Source organism: Pyrgilauda ruficollis, unplaced genomic scaffold, assembly GCF_017590135.1.
Source record: "Pyrgilauda ruficollis isolate IOZ18807 unplaced genomic scaffold, ASM1759013v1 scaffold48, whole genome shotgun sequence".
NCBI lineage: Eukaryota > Metazoa > Chordata > Aves > Passeriformes > Passeridae > Pyrgilauda > Pyrgilauda ruficollis.
The window spans coordinates 7,540,179-7,566,654 of record NW_024526377.1 but is presented as its reverse complement, the minus strand read 5'-3'; the positions used below and the strand labels follow the sequence as shown (position 1 = coordinate 7,566,654).

The 26,476-nt window shown below is 41.3% G+C and overlaps 1 protein-coding gene across 1 annotated transcript in view; it reads left to right on the top strand.

The window, feature by feature from the left end:
- COL22A1 (collagen type XXII alpha 1 chain) overlaps window positions 1-26,476 on the top strand; it is a 196,093-nt gene that overhangs the window by 143,935 nt on the left and 25,682 nt on the right. Inside the window, exons 36-48 of the mRNA XM_041479400.1 lie at window positions 1,674-1,727; window positions 3,250-3,303; window positions 4,954-5,058; window positions 5,640-5,684; window positions 7,927-8,004; window positions 10,799-10,834; window positions 11,826-11,879; window positions 20,603-20,647; window positions 21,082-21,129; window positions 22,945-23,058; window positions 23,246-23,299; window positions 25,399-25,452; window positions 26,281-26,334. Of these exons, the coding sequence (XP_041335334.1) occupies window positions 1,674-1,727; window positions 3,250-3,303; window positions 4,954-5,058; window positions 5,640-5,684; window positions 7,927-8,004; window positions 10,799-10,834; window positions 11,826-11,879; window positions 20,603-20,647; window positions 21,082-21,129; window positions 22,945-23,058; window positions 23,246-23,299; window positions 25,399-25,452; window positions 26,281-26,334 (795 nt within the window). The remainder of the gene's footprint in view (window positions 1-1,673; window positions 1,728-3,249; window positions 3,304-4,953; window positions 5,059-5,639; window positions 5,685-7,926; window positions 8,005-10,798; window positions 10,835-11,825; window positions 11,880-20,602; window positions 20,648-21,081; window positions 21,130-22,944; window positions 23,059-23,245; window positions 23,300-25,398; window positions 25,453-26,280; window positions 26,335-26,476) is intronic.

Sequence of the window (26,476 nt, the reverse complement as noted above, 5' to 3'; positions counted from 1 at the left end):
TTTATTTTTGTTTTTTTTTTTTTTTTTTTTTTTTTTTTTTTTTTTTTAATATATTGGCTCATTCAGAAGACTGATCCCACACCCTTTTTTGAGGTATTTGTTTTACGGAGTGCTGATCTTGTCTGTCTGTGTGCTTAGGAACAGTAAAGGATTCCAGTCCAGTTCCATTTTTGTGAAATCATATGAGACCTTTGCAGCTGAATAAAATGCTTCAGACTTTCTTTGCAAGCCAAGAAGGAAGAAACACTGAAGAACTGTTTGAAATCATGATTGAGAGAGGGGATGACTGATTAGGAGAAGGAAGGAATAGGAAATCTAAATCATGCATCCTAGACCACTAAAATTTCTTCTTCCACCTTTGTGTTCATGGTTTTCTTTCTTGGGCTTGTGCTGTTGTCTCTAAGGAATGCTTTCACCCTAAACCCTGAACTGCATATTTTCAGGAGTCTTTCAATCTTGGTTGAAGGACCCTTTAGTATTTTGGAGAGAAGGGAAAAAAAAAATGATGGCAAAAACTATTCCACAAAAACCCATTCCATGGTCTTATTGCTTTGTATAACCTTGTGGCTCAGAGGATGTTAATGATATGGAAATGCAGGTATTTGCAGGCACCTTCTCTTTTCTTGCCATCCTTTTACAGACTGCTGCTGCTCCATGTTTCTGTTGGCTCATAGACCAGTGACTGTAAATAACACAGAAATGAGGAAACCTTTAAACCTCTGCTATGAGCAAAGGCTGAGAGGATTGGGATTGTTCTGCCTGGAGAAGAGAAGGCTCCAAGGAGATCTTAGAGCCCCTTTCAGGGCCTAAAGAGGAAACATAACAGAGCTGGAGAGGCACATTCTGCAAGGGCATGGGCTGATAGGACAAGGAGGAATGGCTTCAGACTGAGAGTAGGTTCAGATTAGTATTAGGAGGAAATTATTTCCTTTGAAGGGGATGAAGCACTGGCACAGGTTGCCCAGCACCAGCTGTCTAGTGGAAGGTGTCCCTGTTTATGACAGAGGGCTTGGAACCAGATGAAGTTTAAGGTCCCTTCCAACCCAAATCTATGATTCTATGAATCCTTTGAATACAGCCTGATAACCCCAAACATACATCTCTATGGGGACATAAATCCCCAAATATATGTCCTCTAATGTATCCCTTGAGATTTTGGGGAGACCTGTGAGCTTTCTCATGCTACAAGGCTTTGAATTGCAAATGGGTAAAGACCTGCAATTTAAAACTATACACTCTGGATGGTTGAGGCTATTTTACCTGTTCAGTGCAAAAGAATGTTTTCAGGTTTTGTTCCCCACAGCAGAGAAAGGTAGAATTGTCAACAAAGCATATTTTGTTGACCTACTTTCTTTTATGGTAAATCAACATTCTTTACTCAGTTCTTCTGATGTTTCTGGCCCAGACTTTACTTCCTGTATCTGAGCTAGATTTAGTATTTCTTTTGATAGAAGGTAGCTTTAAGTTCCCAAAGAGAGCCTTCATCCATTTTGTATTGTTTCATTACTCTTTACACTAAAAAGTTGCAAACAAATGTGCTGTTTTTTGCCTTCTTGATGTACAACACCTTGTCTGACATGAAATCCAATCTCACTTGGAACATCTTGTTCCTATGGTGATACAAGTTGTGATATGCACACACACACACACACACTTCATTTTTCTTAAAACAGGGTTTGAGTGGACCAGCAGGGCCCCCAGGTCCAAGGGGCTTGCCAGGAAATGTGGTAAGTATGAGCCAGTATATTTGTTTTCCCATCTGTGCCCTGATTTCTTTATTTAATGTGTTTAGTTTTCCCTTCCATGGGGATTACTATGAAGTTCAGAAGGCTGTGTTTCATTAAATTTGTTTCTGATGGCTGAATTGAAAGATCTGGGGGCACCTGGGAATGGTGTATCCATTAAGTATCTTCTCATATTCATTTTATCAAGAGGAGGAAGAGAGGTGCTTCATTCCTCACCAAATTGTTAAAAGTAATTTTTTGCTGCCAACTCTTCAAGAGAAAAAATTCAATGTTTATTGTGTCTTTGGTTTTGTTTACTTTGCCTTTTTTCATTTTCCTCTCCTTTTGTAAACAAAACTTCCTGATATAAAAATAACCTAGTAAACGCCCACTTTTATTATGGAAGCATGTAGGCATTTGAGCCTGAAGACCTTGAAATCAATGCGCTGACCCCTTACCTGAACGTTCATGACCACTATTAATCTGTGCATGATAAAATTTTTCATATTTGCTAAAAAAATCTTTGGATTAACTCTACTCCCAGTTCCAATAGGGTAATTTTCTTTCTAGTTCTTGGGGTTTCATTTGGCTTAGACTGGAGTAGGTGAAAAACAGCATTTAGACCTCAGGATATGATGTATTCAGGCACTGGGGTTTAGAACATAGCACTATTAGAACCAAAGTTTATTACCTGGGCAATCCAAGAAAACTTAAATTGCCCTTCAACTAATTGTTAAGATACATTTGATTTAATTGTATTAATGTAGTGATTTAATTTAAAAGTGAAAGGTGATATGGAAAATTAAGAACTTTTCAATTTCATATTCCATTAAGCAAACTTCTATACCAGTAATACCAATATATTACCTATAAAAGCCAATATAGTTGGAAATAATTTTTACTGGTGCAGAAAGGAAAATAATTATCACATCCATTCTGAGGTCAATCCAATCTTAATGGTGCCAAGACATGATTTCACATCTTAAAATGGAGTACCATTCTAAAATATGTTTTGGTGGGTTAGGAAGTTACAGTACTTAATTTAGAGCTCTAAATCATCTATATTTTGACACAGAGTCCTTTGAGACCTGCCAAGATGTTAAAAGGATTGAAAACTGAAGTAGAGGAAGAAATGAACAGAGCTACATTTCCCAGTGTTTGGGAGGCTTTTGGCTTCTCTGATACAGAGGTGGTGATTGGAGTTTGTTGGTAGCATATTAGAAACTACTGAGAATTTCACAAAATGAAAGAAGTAGTGACTGATAGAATGCGCAAATCTGGTACTTGCTCAGTTTCTGTTTTTTCTGTTCAGCTGTTTTTTATATCGAAAAAGAAATTCCTCCTTTAAGGACCTGTTACACACCTTCTGTGGTATTTTCTGGGTTGCAGATTTTCTGTACTGGGAAATGTAGAGCTGATACTGACCCTTGAGATAAAGTATACTGAACCCATAGGTCTGCCCTTTGTTTAAAATCCAATACTGCCTACAGAAAACTTCTGAGATTTAAAGTTCTTTTCTCTCCAGGGTGTGCCTGGAAGCCCTGGATTCCCCGGAAAGGCAGGAGAGAAGGGGGAAAAGGTGAGTTGGTTCTTGATGGGCTTGTTTCTTTATTTTCTTGAGCATTTTAGGTAATAGTGACAGCATGGATGGTTAAGACACATGGGTTCATGAGTTCATCTTGTCTGAACTCCTCTGTTTTACATGCTGTAAGGTTTTCACCCAGTTGCTGCTTTATAATTTGCCTAATAAACCACTGAGATATGACTGGATACAGTGAAGTCACTGGTACACAGTTCTGGTCTTCTGCTGTCCTCATTACCTGACAAGAGCAGGCATTTGGTGTTTTAAGAAACTGCTATTCATCACTGTAAATCCAAAGCTGGAAGAAAAACTGGTTTTCTGGCCCCTTTCGTGAGCTTTCTGAATTCAGGGGGTTGTGTTTGGTCATGCACCCAGAGTGCCCAGCATGCTGAAGTCCTGATCTTTGTTTTCTGGCGTAGGAATGATTAATCAGAAACATGACCCCCTATATCCATGTATTTGGTGCTTAAAAGGGAATGAATCCCAGTTCCTTCAGTAAAATCTTCTTCTAAATTACTGAGCTCTGCCTTAGGGTCATGTGAGGACCAAGGGCTCTCTCATTCAGTGTTGCAGAAAGAGTGATGCACTTCACTCACAAGAAAGAACAGTATATTTTATTGATCTAAGACACCAAGTTAACAAAGTTCAATGGTAAATGCCACGGTGCTTTAACAAGATTCAATGCAAGATACACTTGATTATTTACTGCATTGTGGAGAGGGAGAGACAAAACTGTCAGGGAGACCCTTCTGTTGAGTCATGAGCTTCAGAAAGGATCCCTTTGTGTTCTAAGCTCCTTCTCAGAGAGGAATTTAGGTGTGGCTGCATCCAAAGTTAATCCCAAACTTGATCAATATTTTGTCTAAAGCATTGTATGTGTGCAACCGATCCTTTATATCACTTAGCTAAGGTTTCAAAGTTTCAAATGCATTTATTCCCATTTTGTTTGCTGAGTATCTGATGTGATAAGGTGATAATTTGAGGGGTTACCTTGAGAGGCATCTGTGCTCAGTGAGAGATCTGGGCATGCAGCTCACTTCAGGCCCTGGGCTGTGCACTGTTCTTGGGGTAAGATGGTTGGCTCATGTTTTCAGGCTGGCTACAAATGTTAGTTTCTCCCAAATTTGTGAAGACCTTGACCAGCACTGTGGTTAGGCGAGCACATTGCCCAAGCCAGCCCTCACCTGTAGGGATGTTATGCCTCCCCTGAACTCACTGTGAGTCAGGAGCAGCCATCACAGCCAGAGGCATCCAGTACTGCTGCTGCTGCTGCTGGGTGACACTTAGGCAGGGTTATGGGAAGCAAAGATTAGGTTGGGATCAGGGCACATTCCGGCACTTCTCAGTGTCACAGCACAACTTTGATGAGTTCAGGTTGGGGTGTGCTCCATGGAGAGAGCACACCACCGCATATAACTGCTTCCCAAAACATTTTGAAGTCTTCTTTTACTTTCCTTATTGGAAATTACATGTGCCTTGAGATTACTGAAGGAAAAAAATTCCCTTTAAAGAGGTTTTCCTATGATACCAAAAGAAATCCAGATGAGACAGCTAGGAAAATATCCATGTCTTTCAGTTCCAATGAAAGACCTGAGATGGTAATTATCTATAGTATTTTAATGAGTTCTGGTGGCTTCTCTTCTACAGGGTGATCCTGGAAAAGAAGGAAAAGTGGGTTTACCTGGGCCACCTGGTGAGCCAGGGCGTGCTGGAGAGCCAGGTTTGCCTGGGAAGGGTAAAGATGGAGAAAGGGTAAGTACTGCTGGCAAGCTTTGTGTTTGAATGGTTCAATATGAGACAGGCAACCATGGCTCCTGCAGGAGAGCATGGATTTACCTGAATCCATGGAAGCCTGCCTGTGGAAAATGCTCCAGATCTCACCTGTGCATTAAAAAAAAGTTGTTTGAATGGTTCAATATGAGACAGGCAACCATGGCTCCTGCAGGAGAGCATGGATTTACCTGAATCCATGGAAGCCTGCCTGTGGAAAATGCTCCAGATCTCACCTGTGCATAAAAAAAAACAAAACTGAGAGAGAGTACTGAAGATGTATTTCTGAAATTTACATTGGAAACAGAGACCTCCACTAGGAGTAACCATTGCCATTGTGACTAGCACAAAAATCATTAGCTTGATGGAAGTTCCCTAAAAGCTTTTAATTCTTGCCCAGTTAGAAGATTGTTTAATTTGGTTACATGTTGTCAGTAAAATATTGCCAGGACGGTGTGAGCTCAGGAGGGCAGTGGTGGAATTGCTGCCTTGACTGTGGCAAAGTCCAGGCTCTTGTTTGGCTGGGTGGTGACTGTTTTCTTGGTTTGCTTTTGGCACTTTAGGGGGAAAGAGGACCACCAGGCTTGCCAGGACCCTTTGGACATAAGGTGAGGATGGACTTCACTGTGGACTGCTCATCTTAATCACTTGAACTGGAGAAAAGAACACGGTGCAAACATGGTCTGTTTTCCACTGGAAAATAGTTTGCAAAGCTCTGAATCAGAAATGCACTTCTAGCCTTTTAGGAAGTTCCTTTTCTTTGTTATTTCAGCGTCTCTGTGGATGTAAATACTCAGCTATGAATTAGCTGTGTTCACTTTCCACATTTATAATATCTTCGTAAGAAGAAGAATTCTTACCATTGTAAGAATTCAGCACAGATGGAGGTCTCAGTGCACACTTTTTCAGGGAAACTGGCTGGGACCCTTTAATCCACACAACCAGGGAGACTCTGCATGGCTCAGGGGTGTTCTGCTCTCAGGACCACCTGTCAGCCCTCAAAGAGAACTTTTCCCTAGCCCAAATTCCCTTTATTTCTCTTCAAAGAAGACATTCATTATTTTCCAGTAGAACCAGGCAGTCCTGGTTTCTCCTCCTGTATTGAGGCAAAGACTAGCTAGTTGAAGAGGTTGATGACGCTAACTTCTGCTGAAAGTAATGTTTAGTCCCTTATAAGCACACAGAAAAGAGAGAAAGGAATAAAACAGCAGAAATCTTTGATTTTGGGAGGATCTGGATTGTGCTTGAACATTTATCAGACATTTCAGAAGTTGTCCTCTTCAAAATGACCATTTTCTGATGTGGACTGGAAGAAGAATCAGATGTTGAAACAGATTCTGTAAATGATAGAAGCAGGATTATAGGGGTATGAGACCTGATCCATCTGCGTCCCATATTTTTGAAATAACCAAACTGCTATGATTTTCTTTAGTTTTGATGCACTTTGTACAAATGCATTGTAGTCTTTTCTATATATCTTTGACAGTTGAGAACACAGACCTACACCCACACAGACACACACTAATAGACTGAGAATTAATATAAAAGTCAGAAAAAAATCACTAAAAGAAATCTCATTAAGTATTCTATTCAATAGCAACAGAAGATAAAAGTCTTAATTGTATGTGAGAAAATACTATTGAAATTTTTGTATTGAAATTATCTTTCTGAATAAAATAACTGATAAGGGATGTGTGGAGTGTTTGAACTAATCAGAACGCATTTTTCCTCATGGGCCTTGCAGTATTATTTCTTTGTAGTAAAAGATTAGCTTAAGAAGAAAGCAAGAAAGGGGAAAAATAGGAGATATTGCAGATTTAATTTTGAGTGGGCAGAATCCACAGGTAACAATTTTTCTATCCTGCTTCTATATAGCTAGAAATAATGTCATAATAAATAGCATAAATAAGATTGGTTGTTATAAATCTACTGCCAATGGGAGACCAAATCTCCCAACTGCAATGCAATCCATAAAATTCTTATTGATTTCTCCCCATAACTAGAAAACAGATGTTAAATTAAAGTCTTACAGCTGAATTCTTTCTTAGCCCTCTGTCTACAGTGTGCATTGAACAATGTCAGGCTGTTTTCTGTGCTGTTCAGGTTTTACTTTGAAAATCTGTTTTTTAGAAGGGAAGGTTCTCCTTTTCTAGTGCAGTGCTTGAGAGAGAGTGGTAGAAGTGTTGACTTATATTTTACCAAAATAATTTCTGTGAGTAGGCCTATGTTGGTAAAAGACAGGAGAATATTAAGATACAGTAAAACTTCACTAATCCTGTCTTCCCCAGATAAATGATCTATGTTCAGCAATTTTTGTGCCTTAGCCTTCTAGCACAGAGAGAGAAAAGTTTTTATGTGCTTCCCTAAACCCAGGAAAGTGCCTGCTACCCTGGTGAAGTCACTGGTTCTGGAAGTGTTCTGGAATTGGCTCTTGGGGGTGTGGTTTGGGGTGATTAAGATGCTGCTGGGATGGTGGCTGGACTAGCTGATCTTGAAGGTCTCTTCCAGAATCTTTGTGATTCTGTGAAATGCTGGAAATTTGGTGCAGTGCACTAAAATAAATGAATGCAAGTGCAAAGATTGTGTTTGCTCTCAGTTCTGTGATGTGACATGGCACACTCTGAGCCTGCAGAGGTGAGCTGGGGTCCCTGTGGTGGAAAGGGACACTTTAATGGCATGATGAGACAGTAACTGTGCCATGTCCCCATGCTGCCACAAGCAAAATCTGTCCCTCTGTGGGCAGGATCAGGATCAGATGTACTCATGTGACATTCTGTTGCACCACCTGCTTGCATTTCAGTACATTTTCTCATCAGTGCACAAAACTTTTAACTCTTTCCTTCATTTCAGGGTGAGAGGGGAGCTCCTGGCCTCCCTGGACAGCCAGGAGACAGAGGAGTGCCAGGAGTCGGCCTGGCTGGACCCCCTGTAAGTAGCAGGTCCTGTTGCAGCCTGTAACAAGGTGGAAAGTCAGGCATTGCCACCTGCACTGCCTGTGCTTAGCTGTGCTGAGAGCCTACGGGATGCTTTGCCTTCTGGAGGTGCAGATTCCAGAAGAGTCCCGAGGCTGCCATTTGTAGCTCACATGTCACATGTCTGCTGTGAGGGCTAAAAGTGCCGTAGGATTGATTGGTGTCACTCCTGAATTTCGTCAGGACTGTCACTCCTGAATTTTGTGCGTCACCCTGGTGCACTGGCTGTGGATGTGAGAGGAGATCTGTGCCAAGGCAGCAGCTCTGGTCTCCTGGACAGACACAACCTTGCTGTTGTATGACCCTGTTGGAAGGGATGAGTGTGGCACACATGTCCACATCAGTGAGATAGAGACACCCCAATAGCAAAATACAAAATCAGATTGATTAAACTGCTGTGTTCCAAGAGGGGCCTTCTCCCCATAATTTCCCCCAAATATTTGGTAGGTTTGACCTCATCCAGCTCTGCCCCCCTGGCTATCAGTTGGTCACATAGTGTATACAGGAGTCTGCTCAGAAAATTTGGATTTTTGTGTTGCTGGGCTTTGGTCACTCCCGTGCTTGTCTTGTATAACTCCTCTAGAAATGAGAGGGATTTGGCAGTGCTCTGGCAGTAGTCCTGCTCAGAGACCTCCAGCTATGCACTGAATTTGCTAGTGAAATATGTTTAGGAGGAAGCAAAATTCTGGCTGTAATTGCATGAGGACATCTGAGCCCTTGCATTCTTTTGCAATACCTCATGCATGCCATGATCCTGGATCAATCATTCAATGTTTGGTTATCAGTGCTCTGTTTATCTAGATATAAATATCCCAGTTAGTACAGGAAGTTGCCTTGAAATGATAAGTCATATTGCTGAGTAATGAGTTGAAAAATCTGACTTTCTGACTTCTGTCCACTTAATATTTGCTTTTACCATGCTGAATTCTGTCTGAGTTAGAACAGACTGGGTTGGTCCTGTTTCACACTGTGATTCTATCATGGCTTTTATGGTACTCACAGAATTGCCATTTACTGCAGGTTTCCTGGGTGTCCTTTGATTTATCTAAGGATCTGTAGATTTATCTATGATTCTATCTAAGGAACAGTGGTGTTCTTGTATTTCTCAATGTTCAGCCATTAATTAAATTAAAATTAAATTAAAAAATTAGTATCTGGCTTGTTTGAAAATCACAAGCTAGTGAATAGTCCTTAATTACAGATTTTTAGATTCAGTCCAGGGCTCAATGAGTTCATGTCTGCATCCTGATGTACACAGGATGACAAAGTTGTTCTTCATTGGGGATTTAGCATCCTCATCTCCATAAACACAAATGACTAAGGACTTGACTCCAAATGCAGACATCTCTTGTCTCACACCACAAGATTGGTTTTTTCGGTGTCTTCATTATTTGCCCACTGTCAGGATGTGTAGCCACCTACACACCACACTGTTCTCAAATGATATGTTTTATTTATTTAATTTGCTTTACTAAATGCTTCTTTAGAAAAAGAAAGAAAAAACTCAACAAAACAACAACCAAACCCCTATTATGATGGGTTTTTTCCACTGTAGATTTATCATAACCTCAGCTCCAGTGCAAATACTGGAATTGGAAAAAAAAAACAACTCTGTATAACCTTGAATCTAGCAGACTGTCACAAAGACTGAATCCTACAGTAAAGAAAACCAGAATAAAATCAGTGGAGTTGCTTCAGTGCATATTACACGCTGAATTAAAGACGTCAGCCTCTACTCCTTTTAGCAATGTGACAAAATTGTGTTCATAATACTTCAGTTTCAGAGCTGAGAGCCAACAACTCTTTTTAATTGGAATCCTCACCCTGTTTCCTCCTGTGCCCTTAACCTCTCTCAGGCTTTGCTCCCTGCAGAAAAAGTATATATAGATGTGGATTTTTTTTACCATATCTGCTGAAGTATTGAGTTACAATTTACATAACACTGAGCCATAAACTTGAACATTAGCAGAGTGTGCTATTTCCAACAGAGCAGGGGACAGCTTGGACAATTGGGGTGAATTCACATGTTTATGCTGAAGCTGCCTAATGCATGGATGCACGGTATAAGTAGAAAGGTTTCAATTTTGCCCTGCCTAGCCTTGTGGGTATTAATTAAATTATGCATTAAGCCATTTCTTTAACATGCACTAAGGTGTCTTCTTTCATGGAGACATTGTGAGGATTAATGAGTTGCTGTGCCTGAAACAGAAAGCAGAAGGAGAGAGGAGTTATAGTGGTAGCCAATTTATTCAAGCCTTGTTTTGGGTGTGTTTGGAATACCAGATTGAGTCACCCATGATGGATATGGTACTGCATCACTTCTGTGGTGTTCCTATAGAAGTGGGTGCCTGCCAGTGGGTGCCTGCCAGTACTCTACTCAGCTGTACATTTTAAGTTGCATCCCCAAACAAACAGCATGCACAAGCCCACTGCCTCCCCTGCTTTGACCTACATTAAGGAGCACAGAAGGCCTGTGGGATGTTTTTCCTTGTGTAGGAAGTAGCTGAATGTAGTGGTCTTCAGAACCTGGGGGAGTTGTCCTGTCCCAGCCCAAGGGATGTGTGGATGCTGTGGTTCTGTGTCTCCAGACCCAGCCAGGAGCATGGGTTGTTCATGGACACAGTGCACACACATCCACACTCATGAGTGCAGCATACAGTCCAGTGCAGAGAATAATGCCTTAATGCAGGACCCACCCTGCTAAATGAGAATTTTAAGTGGTTTTATTGCTGTGTCTTTTCTGTTTGTAGGGCCCTGCAGGACCCCCGGGAGACAAAGGGTCACTGGTACAGTATGTCTTTCTAGCTATACCCAAATTCTTTGGGGAGGGGACAACCACATTAATTGTGTTTTTACCAGTCATTTCATGAGGGCAGATGTAATTGCTGTGGTTTTGCTCCTATACCCAAATTCTTTGGGGAGGGGACAACCACATTAATTATGTTTTTACCATTTCATGAGGGCAGATGTAATTACTGTGGTTTTGCTTGAGGAATGGTCACAGGGTGGCTGATCCACCAAAACTTCTGTGTATTACCAGGTACTTGTCTGCTATATTGAGCTGTGAGAAGGAGTTCATCAAGTGCCTTGGCCTGGTGGAAACTTTTCCTTATGTGACAATAGTCCTACAACAGAAATAATAAGTGTCTTGCTTCACCTTTATTTCAAAAAATTATTTTTAAGCACATAATTCAAGGCATATTTCGTATAGCCAAAGCCTCAAAGGTTTAAAAGAAACCATTTTAGAACATTTTTCTTACTTAAATCTTACAGATTTCAGTATTCACCAAACACACTTTAGTCCCTCAGTATTGAGTTTTTCAAGGGTGCAGTCCATTGGTGTGGAACAAACAACTGTGTACCATGGTCTCAGTAGACACTGTCCTGAATTTCCAGCACAACAGCCTGTCCTAGCAGTGTGATAGCCTGGAACTGAGGAGATGGACCTTCTTTTCTCCTCCATTGTCCTGTGCTCAGTCATATTCCTGTTCAAAAACCCACCTCCTGTAAAAGGTCATTATTACCTCTGCAATCAATGTATGGGAAGCTTGACTTTAGTGATGCACATGAAGTCCCTTGAGGCACAGGAATGACTGATACCAGGATAGTGCAGTGTGAGCTGTAATTATATTTTTTCTTAAACTCTCTCATAGTTGTGTAGGTTCTGGTTAATTTTTCCACTAATAACTTTCAGGTTAAGGATTTCCTCTCTTCAGCTAAGAAGCACCTCATGAATACTGCTCACATTTCTGGGTTTGTCTGTTCTCTCCCTCTCAGGGTCCTCGTGGTGTGCCTGGGATCCCTGGACCACAGGGGCCTCCTGGCCAGGATGTAAGTAAAATAAAAGTCTAAGTGCTCAAGAAATTGGTCAGTGCTTGCATCTAATTTCCTTAAAAATTTGTGCTGATAAACAACTGCAGTCTCTGAGTGTTATTAGCGTTATCCAAAGGAGATGATTTGCAGAAGCAGAGCTCTTACAACTTAGGATGTCAAAGGGGAAAATAGCTGGAATAAGGAGGATTGCTTCAAGGAAAGTGGGGTTCATCACTGCACCATTTTAAGATGACACTGGAGGAGGGACTTGGCAGCATACACTGGGGAAAGATCCCACACTGGAAAAGGATGGTGGTGAGGCTGTCTAGGAACTTCTTAGAATCCACTGAGATAAGTACCCTTTCTGTTAAAACAGGGCCACAGCTGTTAAGTTCTCTGTGAGTTCATTTTGCTGCTGCTATTGTGCATGTTTGAGGACGTTTTAACCTCTTGGTGCATTGTCCTCCCACTATCACAGTGGTGAGTCATGGAACTGAGGAACAGAGAGGAACGTGGCAGACTCCCAGCTGGAAAGCTGGCCCCTCTCTCTGCCTGGTTCCACTTCAGTGCTGCATCAGAAAGAGGAGAATTTTTTTTCCTCTGTGATGTGGAAACCAGTCCTCTGAAGGAGCCTCTGAAGATTTGGAAGGGCTTGATCTTTGGGTTTAAGGGAACACTGAGGGGAGGGGGAAGTGACCTCTTGGAACTCTCCTTCTCAGTGCTGCTCTGTGATGCTGTCATGTCTGAAATGGGTACCAGCTCTTGCCAACTCCACAGCAAGCACTTTTCAACCCTAGTGTGGCTTTACTGAATCCATCAGGTGGCCTAAAGGGGGTAGTTTCCTGTAGAAAGCTCCTGTTTTCTTCCCACCTACTTATTCCCAGAGGGGTTGTGGATGCCCCATCCCTGGAAGTGTCCAAGGCCAGGCTGGATGGGGCTCTGAGCATCCTGGGAGAGTGGAAGGTGTCCCTGCCTATGGCACAAGTTTGGAACTGGATGACCTGTATGGTCCCTTCCAACCCAAACCATTCAAAGATTCTCTGGCTCTATACTTTGTCACAAGACACATGATTGATCCAGGGTTTTCTTCCAGAGCCCGTGATAGCTGAAATGGTCCCTTGTGTTCCTGGGCAGCCAGAGATTTGGGAATAATTGTGTCCTGGTGCCTGTCTCTAGATCTCATCACCTTGCCTCAGATGTTTGAAATTTTTAATTAAGATGTTTTGAACAGGAGATAGGATAGATGGGTTTATTAGAGTTGTAGTGTGTGAGGAGAGTGCCTGAGGCAGCTTTTTGGGGTCTCTTTCTGGCTCTGCTCAGATCAGCGTTGGCTGGTCAACTCTTGGAGATGCAGCACTGAGATCTTTATATTTTTCTTTTCTCTGCAGAAAATTAATCCAAACACAAACATTCCTCAGGCTACTTATAAAACACATTCTTTGTTACACTCACTGCCTTAATTGCAGTCAGTATGTGTTTTAGACCCTTTCTGTATTGTCTGATCACTTGTTAAACCATTCTATTTGTGTTTCAGGAGGTATAATTGGAGGTACAGGGCACATTCCAACATTTCTTGGTGTGTCAGCAGGGATAACCTATTTTGACAAGATCATGCATTTGCAGTTCCCTGATCTCTATCTTTATTTAACTAGCATAAGGAACTTTTTATTCTGCTTCTGCACTCTTGTGTGCCAATGCAGTGTTCCTGTATCCTCTGAAACATGTCCATTTTTGTACTCTGCTGTGTTCAAACAGGATATCATTGGATAGGAAAGCTCCAATTTGAATTGCTAATATGAATTTGCCATGCAGCTCCCAAGCCATGCAGTGTCAATTGCCTGAATGTCTTGCCTCAGTGTCTTGTACTTTGCTGTGGCCTTTGCAAATGTATTCCATGTTTTTTTTCTGAGACTGAAAAATTCTTTTAAATGACATTTACATACACCAAGTTGCTCTCTGAAATATTTTTTCCAGTTGCAAACTCATCAGATTCTTGTGGAAATGCCTGCTATCAGTTGCATTTTCTGATACAGCAAATCAGATTTACAACTGCATTTGGGGAGATGAAAGAATCAATGCTATTTTTACAATAGCTTTGGCCAGAATTCTCTCCCACTGGTGAATAAATTGGGTTTTTTTACATGACTGCCTTCTAGATTTTTTCTGGTTCCCTAAAAGCATGTGCCATATTTTTTTGGGATATTTTCAAAGTCACCTTTTGAAATATCTGTTGCCTACTCAATCTAATGTCAAGAGTTCTCAGGACAGTGTCTTTTTTAATTCAAATTTAGGTTTTGAAAATACTTGCCTAGGTTTGCAGTAGAATTGTGCTGCTTTGGCCTTGTTCTGTTCCTCCTAGAAAAAGCCTTACTATTTGTTTGTCCTCTAGAGTTCATTATGTCCATAAATCCCTATGAATTTTATTTTTTCTGTGACAAAGCTGGGACATGTTGTCTTCTTCCATATATATAATTTTCTTGTCTTTAAACTTGCATTTTTTTTTTTCTGATTAACCAAAGCTGTTTTTTTTTTTTTTTTCTGATTAACCAAAGCTTCAATTCTTAAAGCCTGAAAAGTGTGCTTTTTTTAGGTCATTTTCCCCTAATAATATGATATTTTTTTCCGTAACAGAACTACTATTGTGCCTACTTTAAGGACCTCAGTCACTTCCTAAAATTACTTTCTCTTGCTTTTGGGAAAAAAAAAAAAATCCAAGTCACATTTTAATCTGGCAGTATTCCTGTATCAAGCATTAAAATAGTATAGCCTTAAGTACCTTCTGTCAGAGAAGCTGGCCAATCTCCTAGTCTGAGAATTATAAAAAAGTATTTCTACATGTTCAGTGATGTTATATGCAGTGCTGTCTCCTCCAGCTGCTGCAGAGCAGGTCCCTCCTGCCTGGTTAAATTAGAGATATGGAAGAAATTCTTAACTGTGCATGTAGTGAAGCACTGGAGCAGAATGCCCAGAGAAGCTGTGACTGCCCCATCCCTGCAAGTGCTCAAGGCCACGTTGGATAGAGCTTGGAGCCACCTGGTCCAGTGGAAAGTGTCCTGTCCATGGCAGGGGATTGGAATGAGACGGGATTTCAGGTCCCTTCCAAACCATCCCATGATTCTATGAAAAGGTTTATTAGAAGATGTAAAATGACAGGACAAGCCACAGTGGGCAGATGCGGGGCTCAGCCAAACAAATGCTCAGCCAGGTCTGGTTTATACCCTTTTATGCCCTTTTGTGTGTACCCCCTGTTTGTTTGTTACTCTGTCTTCCCCTGCACAGCCCCTCATGCATCTCCCCAGCTCTATCAGTCCCTCAGCCCTCCCAGTTCATGATCCCCCAGTTTACAATCTGATCTCTTGCAAGGTGCAGATTGCTCTCCCAGGAAATGCAGTCTGGTTTTTGATATCCCATCAGTTACTGGCAGCGACAAGATCTGCTTCTTCTTAGGTCTGTGTGTCTTGGAAAATTTGGGTTCTGATTTCCTCCTTTTCCCTTAATTTCCTAGCTGACAAGGTCCAGGATGAGGTAACCTTGCTGCAATAAGCTCCTCATATTTCCACATGCCTTGATCAATCAGTGTGAATGTCCAGGTTTGCTTCCCATCACTGCCATCCTTTTTTGTTGGTCAGGTTTGTGTCCTTGGCATTCTAATTTATGACTTTTTCATTCTCTTCCTTTGTCAAATTCCAAAAGGTCCTTGACCCCTAAAGGAGCAGACACTCTCTGGCCAGCCACCTTACACTTCATGTTTTGGGAATCATCTGTTCTCCCCTGCCTGTCTGCTGGGAGATAAAATGTTTCTGTTCAACACACTTATTTAGTGTCCTTAGATTAGGAAACAATCTGAATGAGATATTCTCTTATCCTCCTATAAACAGTGAGGGCACCTGTTTAATAGGATCTTTCTGTATTTTGATTATGATAACTTGAATTAACATAAACACTGAATTAATCACATTTTAATTAGGTTAATTATTTATGGTAACCAAGTTCCAGCATTACTGAGAAGTTCATCTTCCCCCTGTGTTTTCTTTCATAATTGCAAAACCTTTGTGGATGCATAAATTACTGCCAATGGATTTGAAAAGTAGAGTTTGCTGTTCTGAGGTTGATTTTCCCATCCAGTTAGAAGGACAGTTCCAAGGAGCCTTTGTGTTTGTTTTAGGGTACTTACACCCTGAACCAGGGTACACTTATTAACCCACCTATTGTCTCTTTATTGCTGTGACATATAACTGATTTAAGATACTGCATTTCAAGTTTAATTTTTAGTCTTGTAATAGAACAATTCCACCATATGCCTGTGTGACTTACACACTTCCCCTATACACTTATGTTTCCTTACAGACTTTCTTTGAGTATTTTCACATGCACCACTTACCTGAGCATCATTTTCCCCATCATAGGATTTTGCCTCTTAACTGCACCAGCATTTAATTTCTTTTTAGTTACAGAATCAGAATATTCTGTATTGGAAGAGACCCACAAGGCTCATAAAGTCCAAGTCTGAAGTGAATGGGCCATGAGGGATCAAACCCACAACTTTGGCGTAATTAGCACAATTTGCCAACCAACCAAGCTAAATATTGTTTCTTAGTATTATCAGCAGCACAGTTTCCATCAGTTCCCATTTAAAGACCATTTCTGTTTGTCAGATTTTGCAGACTGATGCTCTGGATACTGTACATCACACCTCCTCATGGCTGACATCTTTTCCCTGAAAATGTTCAAACTTTATGAGTTTTCCAACACTGGTTGTTACTTGGGTCTGTGCATTTTCCCTCATCGTGTTAGCAGCATTTATTTTCTGTGCCATGCAGTTTTTTGGTCAGACTCATTTCCTTTTTTCTGAATTTTCTGGCTTTCTCTTTTCCAGTTCCCTCCCCTATTAGCTTGTCAGATGCAGTTTTAAATTCCATGTCTTCATTCTAGCATTTTCATTCTGCTCTGAGCAATATGAAGCTGCATTAGGGGAGGTTTAGGTTTGATATTAGGAAAAGGTTCTTCATCCAGATAGTGGCCAGACACTGGAACAGGATCTCCAGGCAAGTGGTCACAGCACCAAGACGGACAGAGTTCAAGGAGCATTTGGATAGTGCTCCCAGGCATCTGGTGTGATTTTTGGGATTGTCCTGTGCAAGACCAGGAGCTGGACTTGATTTTTTGTGGGTCCCTTACAACCCAGGGTATTCTGTGATTCTGTATTTGTAGCTTGTCTGTTTTTGTCAGCCTTTTCTAACTCCAGGCCCCTACAGACCAGCAATATTTCCTCTGCTTTTGACTCTGCTTCCACTGGCCTGTTCTCTGATAATGCACTATGCTGAAATGCCATCATCTACATCTGATTTGTTCTGTTTGGCTCACAAAAGCATCTTCAATGGACATTCTCTGTTTGCAGTCTTGTACCTTTCAATTGTTTGACTTTTCCTGGGGATTCAGGGTTTTATTCATGTTTGTCAGCCGTGGCACAGAGCTTAATCTCTTTTCCTGTCTCATTTCCACCCTTTTAGAGACATCACCAGCTCCACATCATACAACATGCAAGAAAATGCCTTTTAGTCTCAAGGCAGTCTGATACCATGTGGACATGATAGCTGTGCTTAATCCTTTCCAAGGATTTCCATTTTATTCATTCTCTTCTTGTGTGTCTTTTCTCATAACTAAGATGTCTTTTCCTATATTCTTTTTTTAAAAGATCTTTAAATACTCAGATTAGACTGCTAGTGCCATGTTCATATTTCAGATCCCAAAGCAGAAGGCTGTCAGTGAGCCCTATGGCATATATTTATAGCTGTGCTACTAGTCAGCATGAAAGACATTTCTGAACTGTCTTTTCTGTCTTGCTTTCTGATCCAGGATTATTCTCATGGCTCAAGTTTTTGCTTTGCGTCAACACTTTTTAGAGCAAGTTTTGTGTGAGTCTTCCTGAACAAAGTAGGTCTGGGAATATAAGATCTGTGTAATTGTTATTTAGCCATCCCTCTTCCCATTTGCAGAAGTGGCAAGAACACAGTGGAGAAGATGCCAAAAGCATGACCTGACATTTAGCATCTGTGAAAGGGAAGGAATGCACAGTTCTCTGATTCACCTTGAAATTCTGTGGAAGAAGGAAAGCTATAAATGACTAAAGTGATTACTTATATTTACTCAATTCCCCAGAAGGACTTCTGGGGAGAAAAGTGAGCTAAACATCTTCTTCAGACGTTATCTTCTCTTTGTTCTCACCTGCAGAAGGAAACAAGAATTCATCCATGAACTTCAGTGCTACTTCCGCTCCACTTTAGGTCCATTTCAGTGTCTGTTTAATTTTTGTCTCTTAGAATGTCAAGGTAATTGAAAGGTTGTTGCTCATCCAGAAGCATTTAATATGGACATAGAAAAAGATAATCAATATATTTTTCCCATTTTTTCTCTCCTCTAGCAAGGCATACAGGATTTAAGTACTAAGTGAGACTCAAGGATGAAATTCAAGTTTGCCCTATAGCTACAATTGTGGTGTATCATGACACACAGTGCTCTTCAGTCATTAATTCTCATGTCCCCATCTGGTTGTCTGTGTAAATAATGCAATGAACTGATTGGCATAACTGAATAACCTGAGACAAGGTGGCAGAAAGAACACCCAGTGCCCTTCCTGTCTAAGCATTCGACCAAATTTTAAAGGAACTTTCCTTATGGAAATACTAGAGTCTCAAAGAGTAGCTCCTGCTGAGCCTAGGCTGATTGAAAGCCACTACTTGTACCTTGATCAGCATCCAGATGTTGATGCAGCCCAAAAAGCCAGTCAAGTCCTGGGCTGTATCAAAACTAGCGTGGCCAAGAGGTCAGGGGAGGGGATTCTGCCTCTCTACTCCACTTTGGTGAGACCCCACGTGCAGTGCTGTGCCCAGCTCTGGGGTCCCACAGCACAGGAAGGACGTGGAACTGTTAGAGTGAGTCCAGAGGAGCCCACCAGGGAAACTGGAGGGATAGAGCAACTCTCTTACAAAGAAAGGTGGAGAGAATTTGGATTGTTGAGCCTGGAAGAGTGAAGACTTCAGGGTGACCTGTTCATGGTCTTCCAGTACCTGAAGGGAGCCTTGAAGAAAGATGGACTTTTGACATGGTGTGGGAACTATAAGTAACCAAGACAGCCAAAATCCAGAAGTGTATGAATAGATTTATTCCATTACCATTCTGTCAGATTGGGGACACATGCACTGCTAAGCTTGTTCCATCTTGGCAGGGGCAAAATTGCTCAGGGTAACCTCCAAGCTTCTTATCTCTCCTTCATCCAGCAGGGAGGCCCCAGCCTGTGAGGAATGCCTTTTAAGTTTTTTGCAGCATTCTGTTATCTTCTATAAAACCTCCACTTCTCAAGACAGACAGAAAACAACCCTGAGAAAACACAACACATGAAATTTTCCACACTGAATATTCTTAGCATCCTCCAGCTGCAAGGTCATCTTGAGTGAAAACAACTATTTTTCCCTCCTCATCAAGTCTTCCACTTTCAACCTTTTTCTCTCCACAGAAGGGGAGTGGCAGGAAGAGGGTAATGGCTTCAAACTGGGATAAAGGGGGTTCAAAATAGATATATGGAAGAAGTTCTTTTCTGTGAGGGTGGCAACTGGCACAGGCTCTCCAGAGAAGCTTTGCTGCCCCATCCCTGGCAGTGTTCAAGGCCAGGTTGGATGGGGCTTGAAGCAAACTGGTCTAGTGGAAGGTGTCCCTGCCCATGGCAAGGGGTTGGATTTAGATGGTCTTGAAGGTTCCTTCCAACCCAAACCCTTCTGTGATTCTGTGAACATCCTGGGTGGCAAATCTGGAACCATCTGAGAGAAAACCTTATGTAGGACTTCTGCAGAATCAACAAAGCTAAACACAAATAAGATCTTTTTAGATGGTCAGTAAAAACTGTTCCTTTAGAGACAAAAATGATCAGGTAGGACAGCTTTTGTATGTGGTAAATTTTGTATGCTCTTTAAGGTTCTAAGTATGAACGGAACATGCACTTGCTTGAGTGATGACACAGGGTGATGGACCAGGTGGATACAGGAATTCAGGAGAAAATGGTTTGGGGAAATGTCACTGAGTATCCTTAAAACTGCAAGGATCCTCACAATGCAGATTATTGTCACCATCTGAGCCATGGCCAACTGTCTTGTTCGAAATATTTGGTTTCCCAAGTCAGCGTTACTTTATGCAAAGATTTTACAAAAATTTTTACACATGGGTTTTGTTTTGTTTTTAGCAAACTTAATTCCTTGTAAACAACATGTAAGAGATGCACACTGAGGGATGGAAGTTGTCCCTTTTCCTAATCCTGCCTTTCTGAACATAAAATTCTGAAAATGTTGGTAACTTCTATGCCTTCATCTCAAGCAAACTGATACCACTACACCTCAACAAACAAACAACCAACCAACCAAACAAATTGATTTTGCTTGTTGACAGGTGCCTTCAGAGATTTAAAGCTTCATCCTTCACACCGGTAAAGTTCATAGTGTTTCCTATCACCAGAAGACAAGCTAAAGCAATTCCACTCTCTGTGTGACTCAAATGAATTTAGCAAGGGTTTGAGAAGATGTTCAAGTTGCAGATATTTGGAGGAGTTTGCTGTCTGTCGCATGCAAGGAGTAGTGCTGCTCAGCAGAAGAAAGTAAAATGTACACTAGTGCAGATCAGTCAGCAGAGTGCAAGAGAAACCAGGGGGTATCGTATAATAATTTCACATTTTTTTTCTTTTTCTTGATCTATAGGGTGTACCAGGAAATCCAGGGGAACGAGGACCTCCTGGAAAACCTGTATGTAACTTCACTTCTGTGTTACATCTTCCTTTTAACTCAGTTTCCACCTGTACACCTCACCTCAGAAGTGCAATTGGGTGCTTTTCCACTGTTGTTTTTCCCAGCAGAGCAGTAGGAAAAAGACTAAAACCCACTAAAGGTTTAGTGAAGGCTTTGGAATGGTATGAGAACAGCTGGATATTCTGCATGTAAATAAAAGCCAAAATTTTAAAGGCACTTCCTTAGCACCACTGTACAGTACCCTCTGCAAGAACTCATCTCAGGTTCCAAAGAAAAGCATTGGTAGGGTAGGGTGGGAAGTACAAATTTAGCCCAGTGGGTCCTAGACAGGATAATAAAACCAGTGAGAATCCAAGAACATGTTCAGGAAAAATTCTCATGTCTTGATACTTCTTAAAATTGCCTGAAATAATGAATTTCTCATTCCATAGGGTTCCCCACCCCTGCTCACTCCAGAGGACATAAATCTCCTGGTAAAGGTAATCAGCCTTTAATGAGGGTGGGAGTTTATCTCTGTTTGATTCAGACCTAACATTCTGTGATGGGAAAGTGCAAAAGGTGTCTTTAAACACTCTTTCAAAGCTCAAGACATACAAGCCTCCTGCTTGCACTGGTATTGGGACACAAGCTCACAGTGGAGATGAAAATCCCTTCCCCAGCAGTGAAATGACCTAAAAAGTTCTCTATAACATCTCTAAGATTTTCTCAGCTCTTTCTGAGGCATACATTCCAAGGTGAGATAAGCATTATCAAGTTACATTATCTAAACCAGAAAATGGAAACCATTTTAATAAAATGCTGGATTTTTTCATGTGCACCTTCAACAGTGACTGGAATGATTTTGGGTAATTGTGGGTGCAGATTTAGTTTGCATTGTGAATCTAAAAGGATGCAGGTAATTAACCCCAGAAGTACTTGTGATTCAAAAGTGATAATCTGCCTGCCTTTACTCTCCATGTAGAGAATTTTGTGAGAAATTAGTCAGTCTTTGATAGGTGTTGACTGAAAAATCTCTATAGATTTACATGGGCTGAGTTGCAAGTTTTTTAAGCTGTCTTAAACCTGGCAAGAAATCTTTTCTTATTGATTAAAAGAAACTAAAAAATTACCTTCTCTTACCAACCACATTAACCAAAGGACCCTTTTAAGATTGCTGCTGTGAAATTACTCTTCACTGAAGAGCTGTCTTTGTTTTGTGGACCCCAATATTTCTGGAGGTTTCACCATAAGGTGTTGCTTGGGTCTTCTGATCTGGACAAGAGCAAGAGACTCATTCTTGGGTACAGGATGTCCCTTTGATGTTCTTTCATTTCTTTCCTTTGCTTCTGTTATGGTTAAACACATTTGTGCATTTTTTCTGCTTGGTATTTTTTCACTCCACACTTGGTACAGAAAGCAGAACCTTGAAATCCCAGATGAAATTAGGGCTCTGCTGTTATGGGTGTTTCTCAAGCACTTATATTGTAAGTAGATAAATGTGGATGTAGGCACTGAGACTCAGAAGGACAATTTACCCCACAGTTTTGCATCAGATTATTGACAGAGTTGGGTGTTGTAGCAGGGGCTCCTGACTCCCCACCGGATGATCTGTTTTGTATTGTGCTCTTAAGGGCAGGATTCCTGAAGGGAGTCTGCCTTTGAAATGGAAATGTCATAGGTGGATTCAATCTCCTGAGGATAGCTGGAATGTAAAGCCTTCTGAGACCATGCTTCAAAGATGTTTGGAAGGAGGGAGGTAGTGATTGTCCCTGATAAAATTTGGCTAGGACACTGTGACATTCACTTGGTCTTCACAAACTCCATTGGATGAGTTGTCCTTGGCCAAGCTGGCTGCTGAATCATTTCCCCTGCAGAACCCTTTCTGACATTGTGTTGCACCTGACTTTTCCCTAGAAACCTGCCCTCTAAGCAGTAACACAGATCTTTCAGCCTGGAGCAGACAAAGGCTTCTAGTGGTCTTGTAGATTCAAAGCAATGTTTTTCTTGATAGTCTTTCTAGTCTCCCTAACCTCCCCATCAGGAAGAGCTTTTCCTTGGTTTCCTGATCCTGGGTGACCAATTAGGACTTAGAACTGATAGGAAACTTCCCATGGGAGCAGGTGTGAGCTCAGCTGCTGACCCTCGTTCTGCTTCATGCTGCCCTCATTGGTTCTTTAAGGCAAATTCACCCCAATCCTCAGGTGAAACAGCAAAGGTTTAAGAATTATACAGTGCTGCATTCATAGTGGGTGTCCACAGGATCTGCTAAGTGCCTGCAGCCTATTGCTGATGTGTTTTCCCATGTTCTCTCCCAGGATGTGTGCAGTGAGTGCCCTCCTGGCCCACCAGGACTGCCAGGCATCCCAGGTTTCAAAGGGGATAAAGGTCTCCGAGGACCACCAGGTAGAGATGGCCAGGATGGGAAAATGGTAAGAGAGCTGAGGGAGTGACCACGCCTTGGATCTGCTGGGACCTTGTTTTTCTATTAATATGGTTAATGGTTTCTTATTAGATGACTAATTTTTTTTTTCATCAACAACCTGCTGAATCTTTTTTAGAGGCCCATGGAGTCAATGAACTAAACTAGTGTTTACTTCTGCCTGTTGTGCATTACAGGGGATTGCTGGTCCCAGAGGTCCTCCAGGCCCACCTGGGCTCGATGGCCCAAAGGTTGGTTGGTTTTCTTCAGTTATCTAATGAAAACTTATTTGTGACTAATTAGTCACACTAATTATTTTGGGAGCAGGTTGCCCAAAGAAGTTGTGAATGCCTCATCTCTGGAAATATTAAAGGCTAAGTTGGATGGGGTTTTGAACAGCTTGGTTTAGTGGAAGGTGTCCTTGCCCATGACATGAGGGATTGTTGCACTTTAATAGTGTCTTCTACCATCCCTTTGTTCACACACACAGACAGGCAGACACATCTAAAGGGCCTGATTCTTGGTGTTGAATTTCATTACATTGATGACTTGAGAGTAAGTTTCAACTCAAATTAGGTGAGAAAGAAATTAAAGCCTCAGCAGTAGACACCGTGCCTGTTCCTCTCGTTTTTTGAATCTTATGTGCTGGAACCGCTTAAATTAAGGCTGCAATGGGCTGCTGGGCTCCAAACACACAATCTGTTGTGGTAGTGTTACCCAAAAACTCCAAGTATTTCCTGAAACGTGATACAGGAAAAAATTATTCTTTTAGCTATATGTTGGTGCTTCATGGTCTAGGACATAGGTGAACATAAAACTTCCATTGTTTGAAGTATTCCAATAAGGTCACATTTCAAGCATTTCTCATAAAGAGGGCTGTCAGCAGTCTGTTCACAATACCAGTGCCTGGCCACAGTTAAAACCTTTACAACTGCCTAATGTGAAATAAATCAAAACAAATCAATGAGGGAAGGTGATTTAATGATCGGCCCCAGTTTCCTCCAGACATCCTTTCACTACTGACTTACTGTCTAAAATAGCTCCCGCTATTTTAACATCTTTGTATTTGCACTTGTTAGAGTGCAGGACAAGCTAATAGAGTTTCATGAATTAATTTCATATCTTGCAATTAAAAGTGTGGTGGGGACAGCAGCACAATCTTGAAAGTAAACATAGAGTTGATCAAAATGAAAGTATGTTCCAGGATAAAATTTACAAGAGAATTAGTAACCCATAAATCCAGTAAATGTCAGAAATGCCAAGCAATCTGAGACATACCATGTCTGCTGCTTTCTTATATTTCATAAGAAAGCAGAGATTTAGGCAGCAAAAATGGATAGTTAGGTGAAATAACAGGATAAATTTCAAACTGTACCTGTGCAGAAAGTCAAATCAAGTAACTGATAAGTAGTCTAACCTGAATTCAATAAAAACAGTTCTAAAAAAAAAAAAAAGAAGAAAGACCCCTGGGAAGAAGCAAACACAAGCTCATTCTTTGTGACTCTTTTCTGCATATCTTAGGAGGATCCTTGCAGTGGAAGACCCAAATTGCTCTGCACTTTTGACTCTGTGGTATATTGTCTTTACCAGCATCATCCAAGCTGTTAGGTCTCGCTCTGAAAGAAGAGCAGTAGAACTGCAGATCTTTGCTCATGAACAGCTTCATTCCTTCTGGCCATATGAATTAGATCTCTTTTTTTAATAAATAGCAACCCTCTTTCTCCCCTTTGTCTCCTAGCTCTCGTGTAGCAAACCAGTGTATTATTTCCATGGCCAGCCTTTCATTATTGTTCACACCTTGCTCACCTTTACCTCAGTAATTTTCACTGTCTTGTCTCACTGTAAGCACTGGTTATGCAGCCATGCACAGTTGAGTTGGCTGTCTCTGTCTGTGTCTCTAGAACAGAAAGAGAAAGAGAGAGAAACGGAGAGCACTTTCTGGGTGTGAATTTTCTGGCTGCACCTTAGAAATGCTGATTTTATTGCTGTTGTCCCTGGAGGGTGTGGGCACCTTCGTTGGGCCAGATGATTCTTTATCAAGATATGATTTAGTGAAGTGCCTAAATAACCTGCCTGGTCTTTAAGGATGTGTAATTCCTCTTTATGCCTATGATAATAAAACATTAGAAACCAGCTATGCTGGGTCTGCTCAGAGGCCATTTTCCACATATATTTCTGGCTCCAGCACTGGTAGTGAAAGTCTAGAGAAGAATTTAAGAGGAGGGCAAGGAGGGCTCAGTCCTGATTCTTGAGTTTTATTCTTGAATGTCCAAGTGCTTTATGAGAGAGGTCAAAAAGCTGTCACAACACTGAATCTCATTGACTTTCAATGGCTCTTTTTTATTACCAGGGTGCTAAGGGAGACCGTGGCATGACTGGGGAAGTAGGAGAAAAAGGTGAACAGGTAAAAACAGAGTGTGCTTTCCAGCAGTGCTGTCACTGTGATTGGTCCTTCATCAGTAACTCCTATGATGCCTTTACAAGAGCACCTTTCTCAGAGGCAGAGGAGGAAGATGGGAGCTCTTCATCACTGACAAACCCCAAATGGGCTCTGTCAAAGAGTGGAACCAAGGCAATCCTCCACAGATTCCATCCTCATCTCCAATAAAAACCTCCCAGTACCATCTGTTTCCTCACCTGTGGACTGAATGCATTAAATTTTCTACATTACCTAACCCTTACTCATTTCCTTGGATATTTGCTAGATGATTTCCAGGAGTTCAGGTGTCTATAGGTTGAAAAAGCCAGTGTGTCTATTTGTCTTAGATAATGAATGTACGGAGGACCTCTATTAGGAGGGACTGAGATGCCACAGAAATGATGAGAATGGTTTAAATTAGAGAAAACTTTCATAGTTAATTTGCCAAGGGCTGAGTCACTGATTTAAAGTGCAAATCAGCACCTCTTCAATGACATTTTTAGGACATTTTAAACAGGCTTGGTTTCCCAGCTGACCTCCTGTCTTGTGCAATTCCACAATATCTGCTCTCATCTGCTATTAGCATAGACTAAAATATGCATGGGAAGAAGTACACCTGAAATTTAACTACGTTATTTTTGAAATGCATGCTTTGAAAACCAAGATTTCACTTTAGAAAGCCTTTATTCCCTTTTAACCAGCTCTCTGTGAATTGACTCATTTTGGTGTTACTTCACAATAATCACCAGTTAACTTCTATAAAAGTAGATAGGTGACTAATGCATAAAGAAAGTCTCTGATTTCATTCTGCAGGGCCACCCTGGAATGCCTGGCTTCTCAGGGGCTCCTGGAAACCCTGGTCCACCTGTAAGTTCTTCTGTTACAAAGATGTTCCTGTAGTTTCTTGCTGATAAAGGCCGTTGTGAGCTCCATGTGGTGGAAAGGACCGTTCCCATCTGTCTGTACACTGAATTTGCATTTTCCTGTGGGTTTCTAATGATCCCCTGAG